Source organism: Triturus cristatus, chromosome 9 (assembly GCF_964204655.1).
Source record: "Triturus cristatus chromosome 9, aTriCri1.1, whole genome shotgun sequence".
Taxonomy (NCBI): domain Eukaryota; kingdom Metazoa; phylum Chordata; class Amphibia; order Caudata; family Salamandridae; genus Triturus; species Triturus cristatus.
In genome coordinates this window covers 1033361976-1033379777 of record NC_140592.1, presented here as the reverse complement: position 1 = coordinate 1033379777, position 17802 = coordinate 1033361976, and the positions used below count along the sequence as shown (strand labels likewise).

At 48.1% G+C, this 17802-nt stretch overlaps 1 protein-coding gene across 1 annotated transcript in view; it reads right to left on the bottom strand.

The window, feature by feature from the left end:
- Positions 1-17802, bottom strand: part of HGSNAT (heparan-alpha-glucosaminide N-acetyltransferase) — a 507378-nt gene that overhangs the window by 370313 nt on the left and 119263 nt on the right. The window contains exon 7 of the mRNA XM_085626788.1: positions 6196-6299. Coding sequence (XP_085482914.1) covers positions 6196-6299 — 104 coding nt within the window. The remainder of the gene's footprint in view (positions 1-6195; positions 6300-17802) is intronic.

The following is a 17802-nucleotide window of genomic DNA, read 5'->3' as shown; positions in this document are numbered from 1 at the left end:
TAAGCGGGAGAGCTGGGGAGAGTGTGTCCCCCCCTGTTTTTGGATATAATACATTGCAGTCATGTTGTCTGTGCGAATGAGGACTGCTTTGCCCGAAATCTGTTTTTGGAAGGATTTTAGGGCTAGAAAGATCGCCAAGAGCTCCAGATGGTTGATGTGGAGCGATTTTTGCTGTGGCGTCCATAGACCTTGCATTGTGAGGTGTAGGAGGTGCGCTCCCCAGCCGGAGAGCGATGCGTCCGCTGTTAGAATCACTTGAGGAACCGGGTCCAGGAACGGCCGCCCTTTGGAAAGGTTTGTGGTGTTCCACCACTGCAGAGAGTGATGTGTGCGGCCGTCCACCAACACCAGATCCGTCAGCTGACCCTGGGCCTGGTTCCACTGTTGTGCTAGGCACTCTTGAAGTGGACGCATGTGGAGTCTTGCATGGGGCACTATGAAAATGCAAGACGCCATCATTCCTATGAGCTTCATAAACACTCTTGCTGGAAGAGAGTGTTGAGGCAGGAATGTTTTGCGTAAGGTTTGAATGCTTGTGATTCTGGCTGAGTTTGGATAAGCAATACCGTTGGAGGTGTCTATAGTGGCCCCGAGATATTGCTTTGTGTGAGATGGTATGAGGTGGGACTTTTGGTAGTTCACCGTGAAGCCTAGCTGGTGGAGCAGTTGGATGGTGCTGTTTGTGTGTTGCACACATTGGTGGTAGGACGTGGCTTTTATCAGCCAGTCGTCTAAGTAAGGGAAGACGTGAATATGTTGACGTCTGAGGTGTGCTGCCACTACCGCTAGGCATTTGGTAAACACACGTGGTGCGGTGGTAACCCTGAAGGGGAGAACCGTGAATTGGTAATGCTGCCCGTCCACCACGAACCTGAGGTACTTCCTGTGAGAGGGGTGTATTGGAATGTGAAAGTATGCGTCTTTCAGATCCAAGGTAGTGAGAAATCTCCCTGACAGAGGAGCGGGAGGACTTGTTGTAGGGTGACCATGTGGAAATGGTCTGAATGTATGTAGGCATTTAGAGGCCGGAGGTCCAGAATGGGCCTGAGGGTCCCGTCTTTTTTTGGTATTAAGAAATATAGGGAGTAGAGCCCTAGATTTTGCTGATTGACGGGAACCTGCTCTATAGCGTGTTTTTGAAGGCGGGAGAGTACCTCCTGTTTGAGGAGTGTGGAATGTTCTTGAGACATTGGACGGTGCCTTGGTGGGATATTGGGTGGGGTGGATGTTAACTCGAGACAGTACCCTGACCGAATAATTTGGGTCACCCATTTGTCCGATGTTATGGATTCCCATGCGTGGATAAAGTTTTGTAGTCTGCCCCCGACCGGAGTGGGATGGTCTGGGGGGAGCGGAGGGAAGTCATTGTGCGGGCGGATTGGCAGAGCGGGTGGTGTTAGTTTTGCCCCTGCCCTTATTGTTGTTGCCTCTGTAACCACCCCTTTGGTTGCCCTTTGAAAAGGTATTTTGAGGAGGGGACTTGTAGGAGGTAGAGGCGCTATCGGTGGAGAAGCCTCTGCCTGTGCCACGAAAGGATGAGCGTCGAAAGGAACGTTTAGAGGCTTGTGTTTGGAGTGCCCCCATAGACTTTGCTGTGTCTGAGTCCTTTTTCATCTTTTCCAACGCTTCGTCTACCTTTGGCCCAAAGAGAGTTTGTTGGTCAAAAGGGTGATTGAGTATGGACGCCTGGACTTCAGGCTTGAACCCTGAGATCCTGAGCCAGGCATGGCGACGAAGCAGGACACTGGTATTTATGGCTCTAGAAGCAGTGTCGGCTGCATCGAGGGCACACTTAATGGAGGTGTTTGTAATTAGTTTACCCTCCTGTATCAGTTCATGAGCCCTGCGCTTGTGTTTTTCGGGAAGGTGCTGCATAAGAGCCTCAAGTTCGTCGTAGTGTGCTCTGTCATAGCGCGCAAGTAGCGCTTGTGTATTTGCAATGTGCCACATGTTTGCAGCTTGAGAGGCGGTGCGTTTGCCAGACGCGTCTAGAAGTTTCGATTCCTTGTCTGGCGGTGGGGCTTCTCCTGAGGACTGGGAGTTAGCCCGCTTTCTAGCTGTGGAGACAACTAGGGAATCTAGGGGAGCAGGGCCCTTAATGTATGCAGGGTCTGTGGGTGCTGCCTTGTACTTTTTCTCTATTCTAGGTTTCAGTACCCTGGCCCTGACAGGGTCTTTGAACACCTCTGCAGCATGCTTGGTGACACCCTTAAGCATGGGCAAAATAGATGTGGATTTGTCCTGTATGTCAAATGTGTCCAGTAGGAAGTCGTCTTCCACTGGTTCGCTGTGCATGTCCACCCCATGGTAGTGTGCTGCTCTCTGCACTAAATGATGAAACCCTAAGGAGTCCTCTGGAGGAGACGGCCTGGATGGGTATAGGTCGTCCTGAGGCATATCAGGTATGTCAGGGTTGTGGTAGTCTTCCCATGGGTCTGGGGTCCCCGGTGGAGTGGGGTCAATTGGGGCGTCCGCCGGGTCATAATCCGGGTCCCCGTCGTCCGGATCTGGGGACGGGGTCGGAGAGTAATGAGGTAAAGGTGGCGGAGACCTGGGAGGGGGAGGGGGTGGAGGAGGTGGAGGAGGCAGGGGAGGAGGTAGTGGGGAGGGCACTCTGAGGGGAGAAGTAGCAGAGTCCTTCCGTTTGGGTGGTGGAGGAGGAGCCGGAGTGTCAAGGCGTCTTTTCTTGATAATTAAAGTCAATAGCCCAGTCTTTGGATCTTTAGACAGAGTCTTTTGCAGAGGGTCTGGTGTAAACAGAGCCAGTGGCGCCGAATCGTCCGCTGGCACCGATGATTTCGGAACCGAGGGCTTCGATGGTTTCTGTGCGCCATGCTTTTTTGGGGCCTCCGTTTTTTTCGGCGTCGAAGGAGTTTTCGGCGCCGGAGCGTCGGTGCAGACGGATTTGTGTTTGTGTTTGGTCGGCACCGAGAGTCCAGGCTTCGGCACCGGTGGCTTCGGGGTCGAGCTGGATATTACTTTCTTCGGTGCCGGATGCTGTTTTTCGGCACCAGACGTCGGCTGGCTCGAGCCCGAGCTGCCGTGAGACTTTGGAGGCTTCGACACCGGGCCCGAAGGTGGGGTGATAGAAGCTTTGTTCTTGGTTTTACCCAGGCCAGCAGGCGAGGGTGTAACCTGAGTCTCTTTGGTTTTGGGCGCGGGGGTGGGAGGGGGTACAGTACTCACGACCCGCTGCGCTGGTGTGATGTCCTTCACGTCGGAGTCATCGGCCTCGGAAGCGCTGACGACGTCGTCCTCCTGCTCGGTGTGTAGTTGCCCCGAAGCTTCGGCGCCGTCTCCGAAGATGTCCGGTGGAGCTGCGGACGATGAGTGCGCCATGGTGCGTCGAGCTCTTCGATCCCAGATGGTCATCTTTGATCGAAAAGACTTATAGGCGGGGCAGTCTCTGGCCTCATGTTCTGGAGAGAGGCAAAGGTTACACACCTGATGGAGGTCGGTGTGGGGAAATTTAGACCCACATTTTGGGCACTTTTTGAACGGAGTCCTTTCCATCGGCCGGGACCGGAGTCGAGGATGGCCCGAAGGCCGGTGCCGATGTACGGGATGGAGAAAAGTGCCGCTTCGAGAGATGAAGATGATGATGAAGAAACTCGAAGAAAACGAGGATTTTCCGTCGAGGCTGGAACAGTAGAAGTTCGAAGCCGGAGCACGAAGTATCACATCCGAGCCCGATGGCGGAAAAAAACAATCTGAGGATGGAGCCGAAGCCCATGCGCAGTACGGACCGAAGGAGGAGTCACCGAACTCGTGACTTCCAAAGACTGTCCAAAGAACAAAAACAAACTGCAAACATCCGGGCCCAACACCAGATGGCGATCTATGCTAAGTGTACAATCTGCAGCTCATATGCCTCGAACAATTAAATACAAAGAAATCTTGCTACAGAAGACATCAATAAAGAGTGTTGCAGAACTATATGTGGTTAAAGACCAGTTCAGGCCTAAGCTTCATGGTGATACAAAATAGGTGAGTTCACTAGAAATTAGAATGCACAATCAGCAAGTTTCAGTTAAATGGAAACACCTGTTTAAACAAGTCTTGAAGTGTTTATGACCACAGCACACAAAAAGTATCTCATTCTCCTAGTGAATGGAAACGTAACCTGGATAATATGGATGAAAGTTAACTTCAGGTAAGAGTCAACAGAGTCAGATAGGAAGTCTTGGAAGCAGAATGATAAACACGCATACAGTCTCAATGGGAATTTAATGTTTTATAAATGCTCGTTAAACTAACGATAAGAGCATGTAGAGGAAAGGTTAGAAGTTTTAACCCCTTCAGTGCCCCGCCCTTTCCCCCTCCTGTGCCGGGCGTTACATTAGCGGGCGGGGTCCATGACGAGATAGTCTCGTCATGGGCACAGCGCAACCGTGCTCCATGACGAGACTATCTCGTCATGGGCATAGAAGAGGTTAAGGACACAGGTGATGTGATGTTTATGTAAACATTTATGATTTACTAATGTAGTCTTTGACCGGTTATTTGTTTTAGATTGTGCTTAGGCCATTACCTTTTCAACTATTTAAGCACCTGCCTGCAAGCAGCAAATTGAGTTCAGCTGTGTACCTCTGCAAGGGTAGCTGTTCTCCCGTCAGAGATGAGTAAACCTACATTAGCCTTGCCAAGAGAAGTCTTGTCTTTCTTTACTTCAGTTTTCCCACAACAAGTATGAGGACCTATGCTGATTCTCTTCCCTCGCCCACCTCTCCCACCCCGCAGAAGTTGGTTGGTGCTTTCAGTAATCTTTTCCTGCAGTGTCTAGTATAATTTCCCAATGGCACACAAACACAGTTGTCGAGTGATTTCATGTCCTGCTGGCGTGGCAAACCAACCTATGGCCCTTGCATTAGATTGCCACATAAGCTACTTAATCATGAATGCTGCATTTACTGTCTGTGAACCTGCAAAATGAGCACTCGCTCATCTTCCCCAAATGCCATCTAATTTTTTTGCAGCCTCCATAGAGCTGAAGGCCAGCCTTGAGGAACAGATTTTCTTTCAACAATACGTTTACACTACCCTCGCCCTCAAATCAATATCGCTTAACGTCCCCTACACTTCCCAGTCCCAATTCCCAAAACCTAATATGCATCTACAACCATCACAGATGAAAATGCCACTCAATTGACAATGTTCTTCTCACAATTAAGGAAGTCAATGTCACAGGTGGTACACCCCCCAAAAATCTATTTCTACTTGCATGAGCCTTTACTGCATAAACTACATCCATGCAACAGCATGCATTTCACATCCTGTACAGTTACATGCAACACTCAGAGCATCACCTGCTGGGCCTAGCTAACAAAGCCTCTTGGAACCGATCACACTCAGCCAGTATAGACCGATTTAATTCTGTATGCTACAGACAACTCAAAAATACAAACTCAGCCCATTCCTTCAACCGCTAACCTAGCATCATCCATATGCAAAACCTACATATTTAATACCCAATGCTTCCACACAAACCCACCCATGCTTTTATTCACCCACGTCACCCATCCATTCATTTGCTGAGTCAATTACACATACATACATGCACATACATAGCTTATCTATCTGACCACACACACACAAATTAATAAACTCTTACTTATAAACAAATAACCCAGCCTTACCAGCTTGGTCATCAAGTGATAACTGTTTGGCTGTAGGTGGTGGCTGCAGTACTGTTCTTTTTTTGTTTTTATTGTCAAGGCAGATCGGCTGAACTGAGTGATGGAGAGATGCCATACACTGGTCCTGGCTTGTTTTCGTAGTGAGTAGCTTTTTTGGGCCAATAGTGAAGTGAGGGAAACAATTGGCCAGTGATAAGCAAGATAATAGAGTCTGACCCTTATCTAGCTCTGCAGTGATCCACTCCTGGACTCTGAAGTTAATGAGGGAAAGGCAAGCATGTACTTCTGGAACAAGGGATACTTGCTAGATAGTTGCCTTTGCATTCTGTTTCACGCTATACTAGGTGAACCGAAGCATAGCAGAAAAAACAACAGGACAAAGAGTAGGTCCAGAGATTGGTTTCAGTGAAATAATGAGATATTAGGATGTTGAATGGTTTCCTTTTGGAAACCGCACACTCATCCACCTTCCACGTTTGTAGGTTTTGTAATTGTTTTTCATTAACAGGCACATTTTAATAATGTTTTGACAAAAATAAGAGCACAAATTATTTCTTACCCTCTAAATGTATCCAGTGAACGAAGACGATTTGTAGAAATGTTCAAAGGAACTGATTGAAGACCTTGGCTCATTGATTCTACTCGGTTTGGGGATCCTAGCTCCTTTAAAACAAAAACACATCATTACTTCAAAAAAGCATTGGCAAAGCCAATAGGTCTGGCTTTGGCCGCCAGCCTTTTGGCAATTCTTGTTTTGTTCTGTCCTCCAATGTAGCAAGCTAGCTTAGTATATGGTGCACACTTATTTAAGTGAGGCACCTTGCACTAATCCAGACAACCCTTATGGTGATTTTAGTGGTCTTTGAGAACCTTTGAAAGCAATCAAAGTGGTAGCTGTGGAGAGCAGCCTACAGGCTTATCTTGAAGGAGTGTAAAACAGCTTATTTTACCATCTTTAATCAGTAGTGTAGGTTAGATGAAAATAAACCACACAGTGTTTATGAACACAGGTTTTATTTATTTCACACACTATCACTAACACATTGGTATATCTCCTACTCAGGGATGTCAAAACAATACACAAGAATACTTTGCAATAATCAGGTAAGTGGCACAAATATACACTGATCTCCAGGGGGAGACCAAACCATATATTAAGAAACTGGAATGCAAACTGCAAAGGAGAACGGGGCTTGGGACAAAAGACCCAGAGGAGCAAGGACACAAGGAACCACCCAGGGTAAGTACCCAGGAACCCCACAGAAGTTTTTGCAAAATGTTATTGTTTGGGAATATGCCAGGCCCTCATCAATAAAAAATAAATAACTTGCTACAGGTAAAAAAGGCTAAAAAAACACACATTACCATAGTACTCTCTGGCACTGAAGGGAACTGCTTTGTGTGTTCCTTGTGAAAGGGAAGCATGCTGTAACTCGAAGTTAGCCAATGGCAGACGTGGGCTGATGCATTGCCCCTTAATGCATGCTGGAGTGGGCAGATTGAAATGTGAATGACACTAATCATAGACTAATGAATGAAGTCTATCAGGAACCACTATAAGTAACTATGTTATACACATAATTTTAGTAAAATCAAAAAGTCTTTGATAACAAAGTCCTAAAAAATTCAACCAGTCTGGTGTTGGCTGTCAGCCTCTTGCCTTTGAGAAAGAATGTAGGAAGGCAAGAAAGAAAGAAGGTATAGGAAAAAGAAAAAAAACAAAGAAGTCAAGAAACAAAGAAAGAAAGAAGGAAAGAAAGAAAGAAATAAAGGAAAATAGGAAAGACAGTGAAAGACAAAGAAAACGAAAGAAGGAACAAGAAGGCAAGAAAAGAGGAAAGAAAGAAAGAAGGCACAAAAGAAGGAAAAGAAAAAAAAAGACAAGAAGGCAAGAGAGTATAAAAGAAGGCAAGAATGAAATAAGGTAAGAAAGGAGGCAAGAAAGAAAGAATAAAGGACGGCAAGAAAGAAAGAAGGAAGGCAAGAGAAAGAAAGTAGGAGAGAAAGAAAAAATAGGATAACCGAATAAAGAAGTTTCAAATAGACACAATCAGGTATGCTGTGAATTAGCAGCAGTCAGAAAAGCAAACCACTGCGAAAGGAATTTAAAGAGTTTTTGCAGGAGATAGCATCTGATAAAGATGGGATGTGCATCGGAAATGCCTCACTATTAGGGTCTTAACACACAGGCATCACTAAGGTAATCATTAACTAAAAACAAAAGCACTGGCACAGAAGGGAACTAGCTTGAGTGTGGATGTTTTTCTTGCGAGAGGGAAAAATACAGTCACTCAAAGTGAAGTTAACCAGTGGCTTAAGTAGGCTGACAAACTGCCCCATGCTATATACTGTAGTGGGCGGAAGCAAAATGTGAATGACACAGCTACAGGCTGATGGATGAAGAGATGTGACTGAAAGCCCCTATATGAAGTATATCATAAATATTTTAGTAAAATCAAAAGGTTTAGGCTAACACCAGACCTAAAAAGCAGATCTATGCGTACAGTCAGTCAAGGGCTCTAATTTTTATCTCCTGTGTAAAAGCAGTCACAGAAGAATAGAATTCTAGCACAGGTGAGCTAGTAAGGTTGTTTGGTAGATTAATACATTGACCATCATTTTTTTTTCACATTTTTCAAAACCACAAGTAATAACTACAAGCAATTTGATCCATTGTCTTATCCTACCAATGCAAAGCCTTTATAGAGAGAGTGCACTCACCTTCCTAACAACGCTGGGCACTCAATTCAAATCAATAGATTCTTTATTCAGTTTAAACATTTTAAACCATAAAAGTACAAGATAAAAAATGCGAGATAAAAACAACACAGTATACATTATACAATTTTAAAATCAGGGCCACCATTGTCATAAAAAAGGTAATATAGTGAAAATGAATATCAAGCATAGAATAGCCATTTTAAAATACAAATATATAAACTCAAAAGACGATTTCTAGTGCAGACATTGATTTGCGTGACAGCACTGTGACTTTTAAAAACAAAGTGACACAATTTATGATGACCTCGTCATCCAATCCGAGTAATACATTGTTGGCTTCTCTTAAATTACTAATGCGTAGCTTCTTGATCACGGGAACCAAGGTGGTTTTGGTGTGTATAGAATAGAAACCATAGAAAAATAAGTGCTGCATTGATTGACCTGATTTCCCATCACAGGGACAAGAATGGGTATCTAGGCTAACTTGAAAGCCTAATGGAAAGCTCAATTAATATTTTATAGTGCCTTCCCTAAAACGGAAAAGTAGACTATGCTCCAAGTGTGGCCGATCAAGTAACTATGGGTCAACCAGTCCGGTCCTGATTTCTGCTTAAATAGCCCGATACTCCCTCTTTATTGTCTCCGCCTGCACATGTAGGTACCAACATGCCTCCAACTGTTTCTTGGTGATGGGACATGGTCCCCCAGGGTTTTCAAATAGCCGGTTGAGACCAATTGTGAGCAGACAGGGTTCAATATACTTTAGCCAAGGGATTTTCCTGCCATTATCACAATTGAGGCAATCTTTTATGATATCTTTCATGAGTGCTCCCTCTGTGTTTTGCCAAATTGCATGCCAAAAGAGCAGCGGGCAGGCGCCAATATAATCTTCAACAAAGGTAAGACCCAGCTCGTTGTGGCAGATGAAACTAGAGCTACAGATCGGGAAACTCAGCGTCTTTCTACAGTATCTGTTTTCCTCTAGTTGCACTGGATGGCAACTCTCAGTTCCCCAAACCTCAGCCCCAGTCGTGGATGGTAGACACTGTGATCTATAGATCTTTAGTGAGGGAATTAAGACATTTCCTTTCTTAGGGCGTGGCAGGTTCCCACTGTTTACTATATGTGTTTTCCAGGAACCACGATCGTTAAAAGTCATGCCTAAATAAGTGAAAGTGCTTGCGCTGAATAGCCTATGTTCCCCTAACTTCGGGGATGGTGTATTTCTTAGGGCCACAGGACATAATAAAAGATTTCTTAAAATTTGTTTGTAAATCTAATGATGCCATAAATGTAACTAAATCATTCACTAAAGAAGAAAGTGCCTTTGGTGTGCGGGCCATCAGCACAGCGTCATCCCATACAAAAAGGCAGGTAGCAGCGAGCTTCGGATCAGAGGAACGTCAGTAGTAACAGTAGTTGAAAAAGAGTGGAGTTTGTTAATATATAAAATAAATCAAAGCGGGGCTAAAACACAACCTTGTCTCACACCTCTCATAATGTTGACATTGTTTGTGACCTCATCACTGATGTTAATCCTTACTCTAGCTGTCATTCCTCTGTGCATATAGGCTAAAAAATGTACTAACGCTTCTTCTAAGCCTAGAGAAATTAAAATGGAGCATAACTTGGATCGATTAAAAATGTCCAACGCTGTTGATAGGTCCATAAAAGCTCGGACACAGGGAACTTCTTGCTAGTGTGTATTTTTCTATAATTAATTTAAGGTTTAAGCACTACTCTATAGTACCTACTTTGGGTCTAAAGCCGTGTTGGCTGGGATGCAATATTGCTTTTTCTTGTGCCGAGTCGTTTATACGTTTGTATAGGACTCTGCCCACTATTTTTAAAGTGGTATCTAATAAAGAGGTCGGTCTGTAGCAACTAGGCCGAGTGCAGTCTCCTTTTTTAAAAATGGGCACTATGATTGAATACAACCATAATTCGGGGGTAGGAGCAGTGACGAGGCTATTCAAAACATTCAATAATAAGGGTGCTCAGCATGTCGGGTTGTATTGTAAAAGATCTATTGGCACTCCATCAGGGCCAGGTGCCTTGCCCCCAACGCTATATTGTAAGGCCTTCTCTACCACTTCCAGGGTCAGTTGAATTGAACTAAAATCAGGATCCGGCAGGTTGTCTATAGTTAGGTTAACCTGGCTATAAAATTTGGATTAATGGTTCTCCCAGTCCTGACTTGAGATATGACAACCAATCTTTAGATCTACACAATTGGGTTGTTTCATCTTTTTGACTGAAGCCCAAAAGAGATTACTATTCTTCCAGTTTGCAGCTAGAATAAGTGATTCCCATTGTTGAGTCACCAATTCAGCCTTTCTTATTCGTAATGCCCGTTTATATAGTTGTCACAGGGCTGGTGTTCCCGGGGAGGCGTTAACACGGGCAGTAGATTAGTGGGAGGCACAACCTGACCAATCGCCTTTTTTTCCACACAGCAAGAAGACTGGATGCTGACATCACGAGAAGTGTGCGAGACTACCGCAGAAACGGGTTACTATACCTTTAAGTGGAACGATATGGACTACCACTCCGTCCCCTGTTGTGACGTGGCAGACAACGCTCCAACAAGAGACGACGGATCCCGGAATAGGGTGTATTTCACCACCGTAAGTCGAGAGGAGCGAGGAGAGCGAAGGAGTGAGGAGGTCGGAGTTCGAGTTGAAGAGAGAGAGGAGAAGGAGAACAAAGAGGGACGCGAATACCATCTGGTGGAGGAGAGGACGTCGTGAATCCAAAGATGTTGGGAGAGCCGAGGGGCTACGAGGACCACACTTCGCCCAGCCACGCCCCCGGAGGAGCGTGGCTAACCCAGGCATGCAAGCGTTCACTGGCTAGGTAGGGCGGCGGGAGAAACCGGACGCTTAAGGGAAACAGCCCCTTGCCTAGTCTTGTGTGGTTTACTACCCTACCCCCGTACTACCACTCCCCCAGTTTATACCATCGTCACTCGTTTGGAGGTGCTCCTTCACTACCCCACCCCATAGCACTTGATAGAACTTGACACTCACCCACTTTCCTCGTTTTCCTTTTCACCTCGAGCAGCTCCACGCCGTGGACCAAGGCCGGAGTCCGAGAAGACCCCTGAGAGACGCCTTGAAGACGCCGATAGAAGGGGACAGGATACCGGGAACCAAAGACCAGCATCATTTTCTGTGGTTTGTTTTGCCTGTATCTTGGTTTCAAGAAGGAAACGAGTACTGCATAAAATAAAACCCTCTCTAAACCCACAAGGAGTCGTGCCCGTTCTTACAGACCCCCTAACAATAGTTTATGAGCTTCAGCTACAGCTGTAGGATTCTTTGGTGTGCTCTTAAGGGTGCATTGCAGATGATGATTATTAGCACGTAAGCAGTCCTGATTAAACCACCGTGATCTACTAGTACATTCAGAGTTTAGGACCATGAGCTCTTTTTTTATCGCATCACAGTGATGTACAAAAGAAACTACTGCAACATTGGCACTATCAGTCTCAGTGAGGCATGCCTGTACTAGAGAGTAGTTACCCGCTATAACCTTTTGGAATAGGCATTCAGGTGCTACAGCTCTCCATTTAAATCTTAGACCATCTGTAGAGGGATCAAGATGTTGCGCCCCAGTCTCCTTAGAGTAATTTGGCCTAGGGGCCAACATTAAGTATGCTTCAATAGGGTTATAATCACGAAAGCTGGAGGAGATCACTTTGCCATGTGATAGATAGTCTATAAAAGAGAGGATATAAAAATGTAATCAATGGTGGAGCTGTGACCTTGTCCAGTAAAAAGAGGGGGGATAATTATATTGGTAATTGTGAGATCCATAACATTGACTACATCATGGGCAGCCAGCAGGGAAATCAGCTCACGTCCACTTCCATCAAGATTATAATCTATGGCAAGATCCTTTATAAAATTATGATGCAGATTTCTTAAGTGTGGGTTGTGGGTAGAAGCCGAGTGGAGTCTTATATTAAAGTCTCCTCCTATACGTATTCCCCCTCGTTGTCCGCTGTCTAAAATATTATGTTGGAGAAAAGAAATGTGATTGGATAATGAGGTGAGGTTAATGTTTTGCACATTAGTAAAATCGTTAGTATAACAGCTGATTAGATATAGAGTGCCTCCCCTTTTATATCTTATTGTTAGAAGGTTGGTGTTGTCTGTTTTAATGACCTTAGTGCTTCCACCTGCTTTAATATCAACCCAGGTCGCCAGGCCCCCACTTGCATGGAGAAGCTAAGTTATGAAAGCCAATAAAGCCATTAATGGATGATTTCTTTGTAGACCAGGTTTCTTAGAGCATTAGGATGTCATATTGGGAAATGGATAAGATCCACTTGGAGTGCAATCCTGCTATGTTCCAGCTCAAACTTTTCAGTGTGTTCTTTTCAAGACTACCTGTTGTACAAGGCCCAGGCATATTCAAGGAAGAGGGTCTGTAGCAGACACAGGGGTAGTTAAAGCAGCTCTGTCTGTAAGACAGGATTCCAGTCAATCTAATCCATCCAAACCCTCTAATATGGCAAATCTGTTTTCCAATGAGATAAGGGGGAGTGTGGGAGAGACGGCCTTACCATCATAGGCTTATAGAAAAAGCAGAGTGGGAAGCAGCAAATGTTGGTAATAGGGTCCCTGGTGTCTTCCTGGTGGGATAACAAATATCAAGCTCGCACACACTGCTGCCCTGCTACATGACACCCACGCAGCACCCGATTTACACATACCTCTGCGGCTCACCACACCCAAGTGCGCATAGATGCGATCTTTGTCCCCGCTCCCGACTGTTCTACGAATCTCGACGTCCGCATCCTGCCCAGAGGCATTTCCGACCATTCCCCGATACTCCTTAGCACAAGGCCCCCCCCTCCCTCGGCCTGCCAAACATGGAGGATGAACGCTTGGTTTCTCCAGGATAAAGACTTCAAGCAGGCTGTGGGGAAAGAGCTTAAACACTACTTTGCTACCAACAGGTAGCCTCCCCGGGCACCCTATGGGAGGCAGGGAAGGCGACCATACGAGGTATTGCAAAACGGCACCTTAAGCTCCAGAGGCAATCACAGTTGCAGGAGATCTCTTCCAAGGAAGCGCAGGCACTTCGCTTGGAACAGCTGTTATCCACGTCAGAGGATGCTTCCCAGACCCGACAATTAGCCCTCATCCGGCATGACATTAAACAACTGTCCTTGGATGCGGCCAAGCTCCTATGGAGGTCCTCGGTAGCAAGAGTTTACGGTTGGGGGGACAAGAACGGCACAATCTTACACAGATTGGCCACATATCCCAGGGCAAATCGTATCATCCCAGAGGTGGTTGATGCAGCTGGAGCGGTGCAATGTGCTCCCGTGGCAATGGCAAATACCTTTGCTGCATACTACCAGAGGCTGTACACAGCACACACACCCGAGCTGTCCGTTGCAGGTCTCCTTGACCGGGGTAGGGTGTGCCTTCCTAGGCTGGAACCAGCCGCTCAAAAGGACCTAGAATGCCCCATCTCCTTGAAAGAAATTGAAGAGGTGATCACCCTGGTTATCCCGGGTAGGACCCTGGGTCCGGATGGCCTTCCGCAGGAGTACTATGCAGCATACCGAGGCACCCTAGCGCCCCACTTGGCCAGCTTATTCACAGAAGCCGTGAAGAGAGGTTCCTTTCCGCCGGAAACGGATATTGCCACCATCGTAGTTCTCCCGAAATCCCAGCCTCCCTCCCGAATGTGTGCAGAGTATCGCCCCATATCCCTCCTCAACACCGAAATCAAGCTATTTGCCACCATTCTGGCCCAACGACTGAAACCCTACTTGGCCTTACTGGTGCACCCGGATCAATGTGGGTTCGTGCTTCAGCGTGGGACCCGCCACTGCCTCCACAGGCTGCAACTAGCTCTGGCACACCGGCGCCTGCTTACCCCATACTTGGCACTCCTGTCCATAGACTTCGAAAAAGCATTCGATCCGGTGGATTGGACATACCTGCAGGGCGTGCTGACCGAGATGGGGTTCAGGCCCCACTTCCGCTCTCTGGTCCGGGTCCTGTACGCTCGCCCGAGAGCGCGAGTGCTGGTCAACGGGGTACTGTCGGAGGCCTTCCTCAATGCCAGGGGCACTAGGCAGGGATGTCCCCTCTCTCCTTTGCTATTCGCCCTGGCGATGGAACCCTTGGCGTCCCTGGTGCGGGCTGAAGACTGCCTCCATGGATGGGAGTGGCCTAATACTGACACAGACAAGATCGCTTTATACGCGGACGATGTCCTTGTCTTCCTGTCCAACCCAGCCTCCCCCGGGCCACATTGCCTCCAGATCTTGCACTCTTTCGAGCAGGCCTCAGGGCTGCGGTTAAATCCCGAGAAATCAGTGCTGGTCCCCCTGCATCTCTCTAGAGAGTGCTTTGACTGGCAGTCTACCATACTACTCCGGAGGCAGTCCTTTAAATATCTGGGGATTTGGATTACCCTGCTTCCCGAGCTGGGCTGGTCCCTCAATGTGGCCCCGTTGGTTAAGAAGGCAAGGATGACCTCCTTAAATGGAAAGCGCTGCCTCTGAACCCCCTGGGGAGGGTGGCCCTGTTTAAAATGATGATCCTCCCCAGATTCCTCTACGTCCTGCAGAATACCCCCTTCTGTTTTCCCAGGACTTGGTTTCGGGAACTGGACAGTCTAATCACCAAGTTTCTCTGGAGTGGAGGACGGGCATGAGTAGCTCTGTCTGTTTGCCAGATTCCCTCCTACGATGGCAGTATGGGGATGTCACACTTGTATCTGTATTTTTTGGCGGTACGTCTCCTGGTAGTCCACGATTGGTTCAATGGGGCCTGGTCAGACCCAGCCTACAGGCTTGAACTGAGTGACCTGGGGCTTGCAAACATTCAAGCCATGATGTATGGGGGGCCCATTCCAACCCGACTGCCTGATGTGACGTGCTCTGTGTTGTTGGCTTGGCGAGCCTCGCTCCGTCACACTGGATGGACGGGGAAGTTGACCCAATGTACTCCCCTCTGGCATGGGGCTTGGCTCCGGGAGGTTAGTGGACTACAGGGGTTTAAAACTTGGGACCTTATTGGCATCTCCCAGCTAGGGAATGTATGGGCCAGGGGCCATATGCTGTCCTTCCAGGAGCTCCAAACTCGCTACTCCCTACATTCGTCCCAGTTTTTTTATAGCAATCATTTTTATTGATTTTCAGAACAACAGTATCATTGCACATGTGTAGTCATACAATAACAAGTAACTGCCGGGTGTCCCCTGGCCATAGGTATCTGCAGAATGCCCCATAGGTGTTTCAGATGCTCCATGTGCGGCCCAGGGGAACCCCTCCTCAGACTCCTCCGGTACCCCCCCCCCACCCCCCACCCCCCCACTACCCCCCTCCCGTCCCCCCCCCCCCCCCCCCCCAGAGGCTGCTGCAAAGCGTCCGAAAAAAAAGGGGAAACAGTTTCAGTCTGTGGAGTGCCAGGTCCGGAAGATACGCAACGTCCTCCACGCGGGCGGGATGACGGCTGCCGGGAGGCCCCTAGATAAGTAGGCCAGCAACGAGCCCCAAGACTCCTCAAAGGCTGTGGGATCATCCCTAAAGCACACCGCCAGACGCTCCATCGAGAGCAGGCGCCACAGGCGGGCATGCCACAGTGACATAGCGGGAGCAGCCTGTTTCTTCCATGCCGCAGCCACCGTGAGCTTAGCTGCCCCCACGCAGAGCCACCATATAGCTTTATCTCCTCTGGACACCCCCTCCCAGTCCTCTCCCCGAAGACCCAGGATGACATGAGCAAGGTCCCCAGGGGGTTCAAAGCCCAAAATCTCTTTAATCTGCGCTAAAATTTCTGCCCAGAAAGGTTGAATACTAGGGCAGTCCCACCAGATATGTTTGAAATCCCCGAGGAGACCACATCCCCGCCAGCAGAGTGCAGAAGTCCCCGGGAAGATCCTAGCCAATTTTGTGGGGTATAGGTACCAATCAAAGATGGTCTTGTAGTGAGCCTCCCGTAAGCCTACCGACAAGTTATGCCTGGGAATGTCCCGCCACAAGCCCCTCCACTCAGCTTCAGTTATTTCTCTCCCCAGGAGTTGCTCCCAGAATTCCATATGTCTGGCCCTGGGTGTGTGTAGTGTAGTCAGCAGCATCCCATAGAGAGACGAGATTGCCCCCTTCATCGAGCCCGCCCGCGACAAAACCAGTTTCTCCATATCCGTAAGGCTCCGGCAGCCCGCCTCCCTGAACGGTGGCGCCGTGGCCCAGTGTTTGAGCTGCAAATAATGGAACTGCTCACTGTTGGGGACCCCAAATTCACTCTTACAGTTCTGAAACGAGCGGAACGCCCCCTTGTCGAATAGGTCCGCCAGCTTTAGACACCCTCCCTCTCGCCACCCATCAAAGGGACCCTCCTCTCTGGCTGGGGCGAAGGCCGGATTAAAGTGTATCGGGGTATATGGTGAAGGGAATGTCGTCCACCCCTCCCTCCGCGTGACCCTATCCCAAACCTCCAACGTAGTGCGCGTTGGCGTGCTAAGATATGCATTCGGCGGTCTATCTCTCCTCGGTTTCCACAGCAGATCCCAGATGGATCTGCCGGCTATCGCGCGGTCCATATGAAGCCAATGCTTCTCTGAGTCCCGTACCGTCCATTCCAACACGACCCGCAATTGGGCCGCTTGATAGTAAAGCTCAAAGTCCGGCAGCCCCATCCCTCCATCCGCCCTTTGTTTCCGAAGCACCGTGAAAGGGAGCCGGGCCCTCCCTCCTTGCCACACAAACTGAGTGATCAACGTCTTCAGCTGCGGGAGAAATGCCTTATCCAGCGAGATCGGCAAGGCCTGAAACAAGTAAAGGACCCGGGGCAGCACCATCATCTTCACCGCGTTGATTCGCCCCAACCAAGATATGTACAAGGGCGTCCACCACCGCAACTCCTGCTGCAAGTGCGGCAAAACTGTGGTGTAGTTGGCCCCATACAGTCCCGAAACCGTCGGCGTAAGCTGCACCCCTAGATATTGTAGCGAGTGTTGGGCCCATGAGAGCGTCGTCTGGGATTTGAGCAAGGCCACCTCCGCTCTCGAGAGTGTGAGATTGAGTATGTAGGATTTGGTCATGTTGACCTTGAACCCTGCCACTCTCTCAAAATCCCTCAATTCCCCCTGCACCGCGGGCAGAGAGACATGTGGCTCCCCCAGAGTCAGCAGAATATCATCCGCGAAGAGGGAGATTTTGTGGTCTTCCCCGCCAAATCGGATCCCTTTAATGGAAGCATTCTCCCTCACCCGAATGGCTAGTGGCTCAATGCTGAGGGCGAAAAGCAGAGGGGACAGCGGGCACCCCTGCCTAGTACCTCTAGTCAGATGGAAGGGCTCGGAAGGTGTCCCGTTGACCACCACTCTCGCGGAGGGATGGCTGTAGTTAGCTCGCACCATCTCCATGAAAGCGTCCCCGAACCCAAATTTTTGCAAGGTCAAGAAGAGGAAG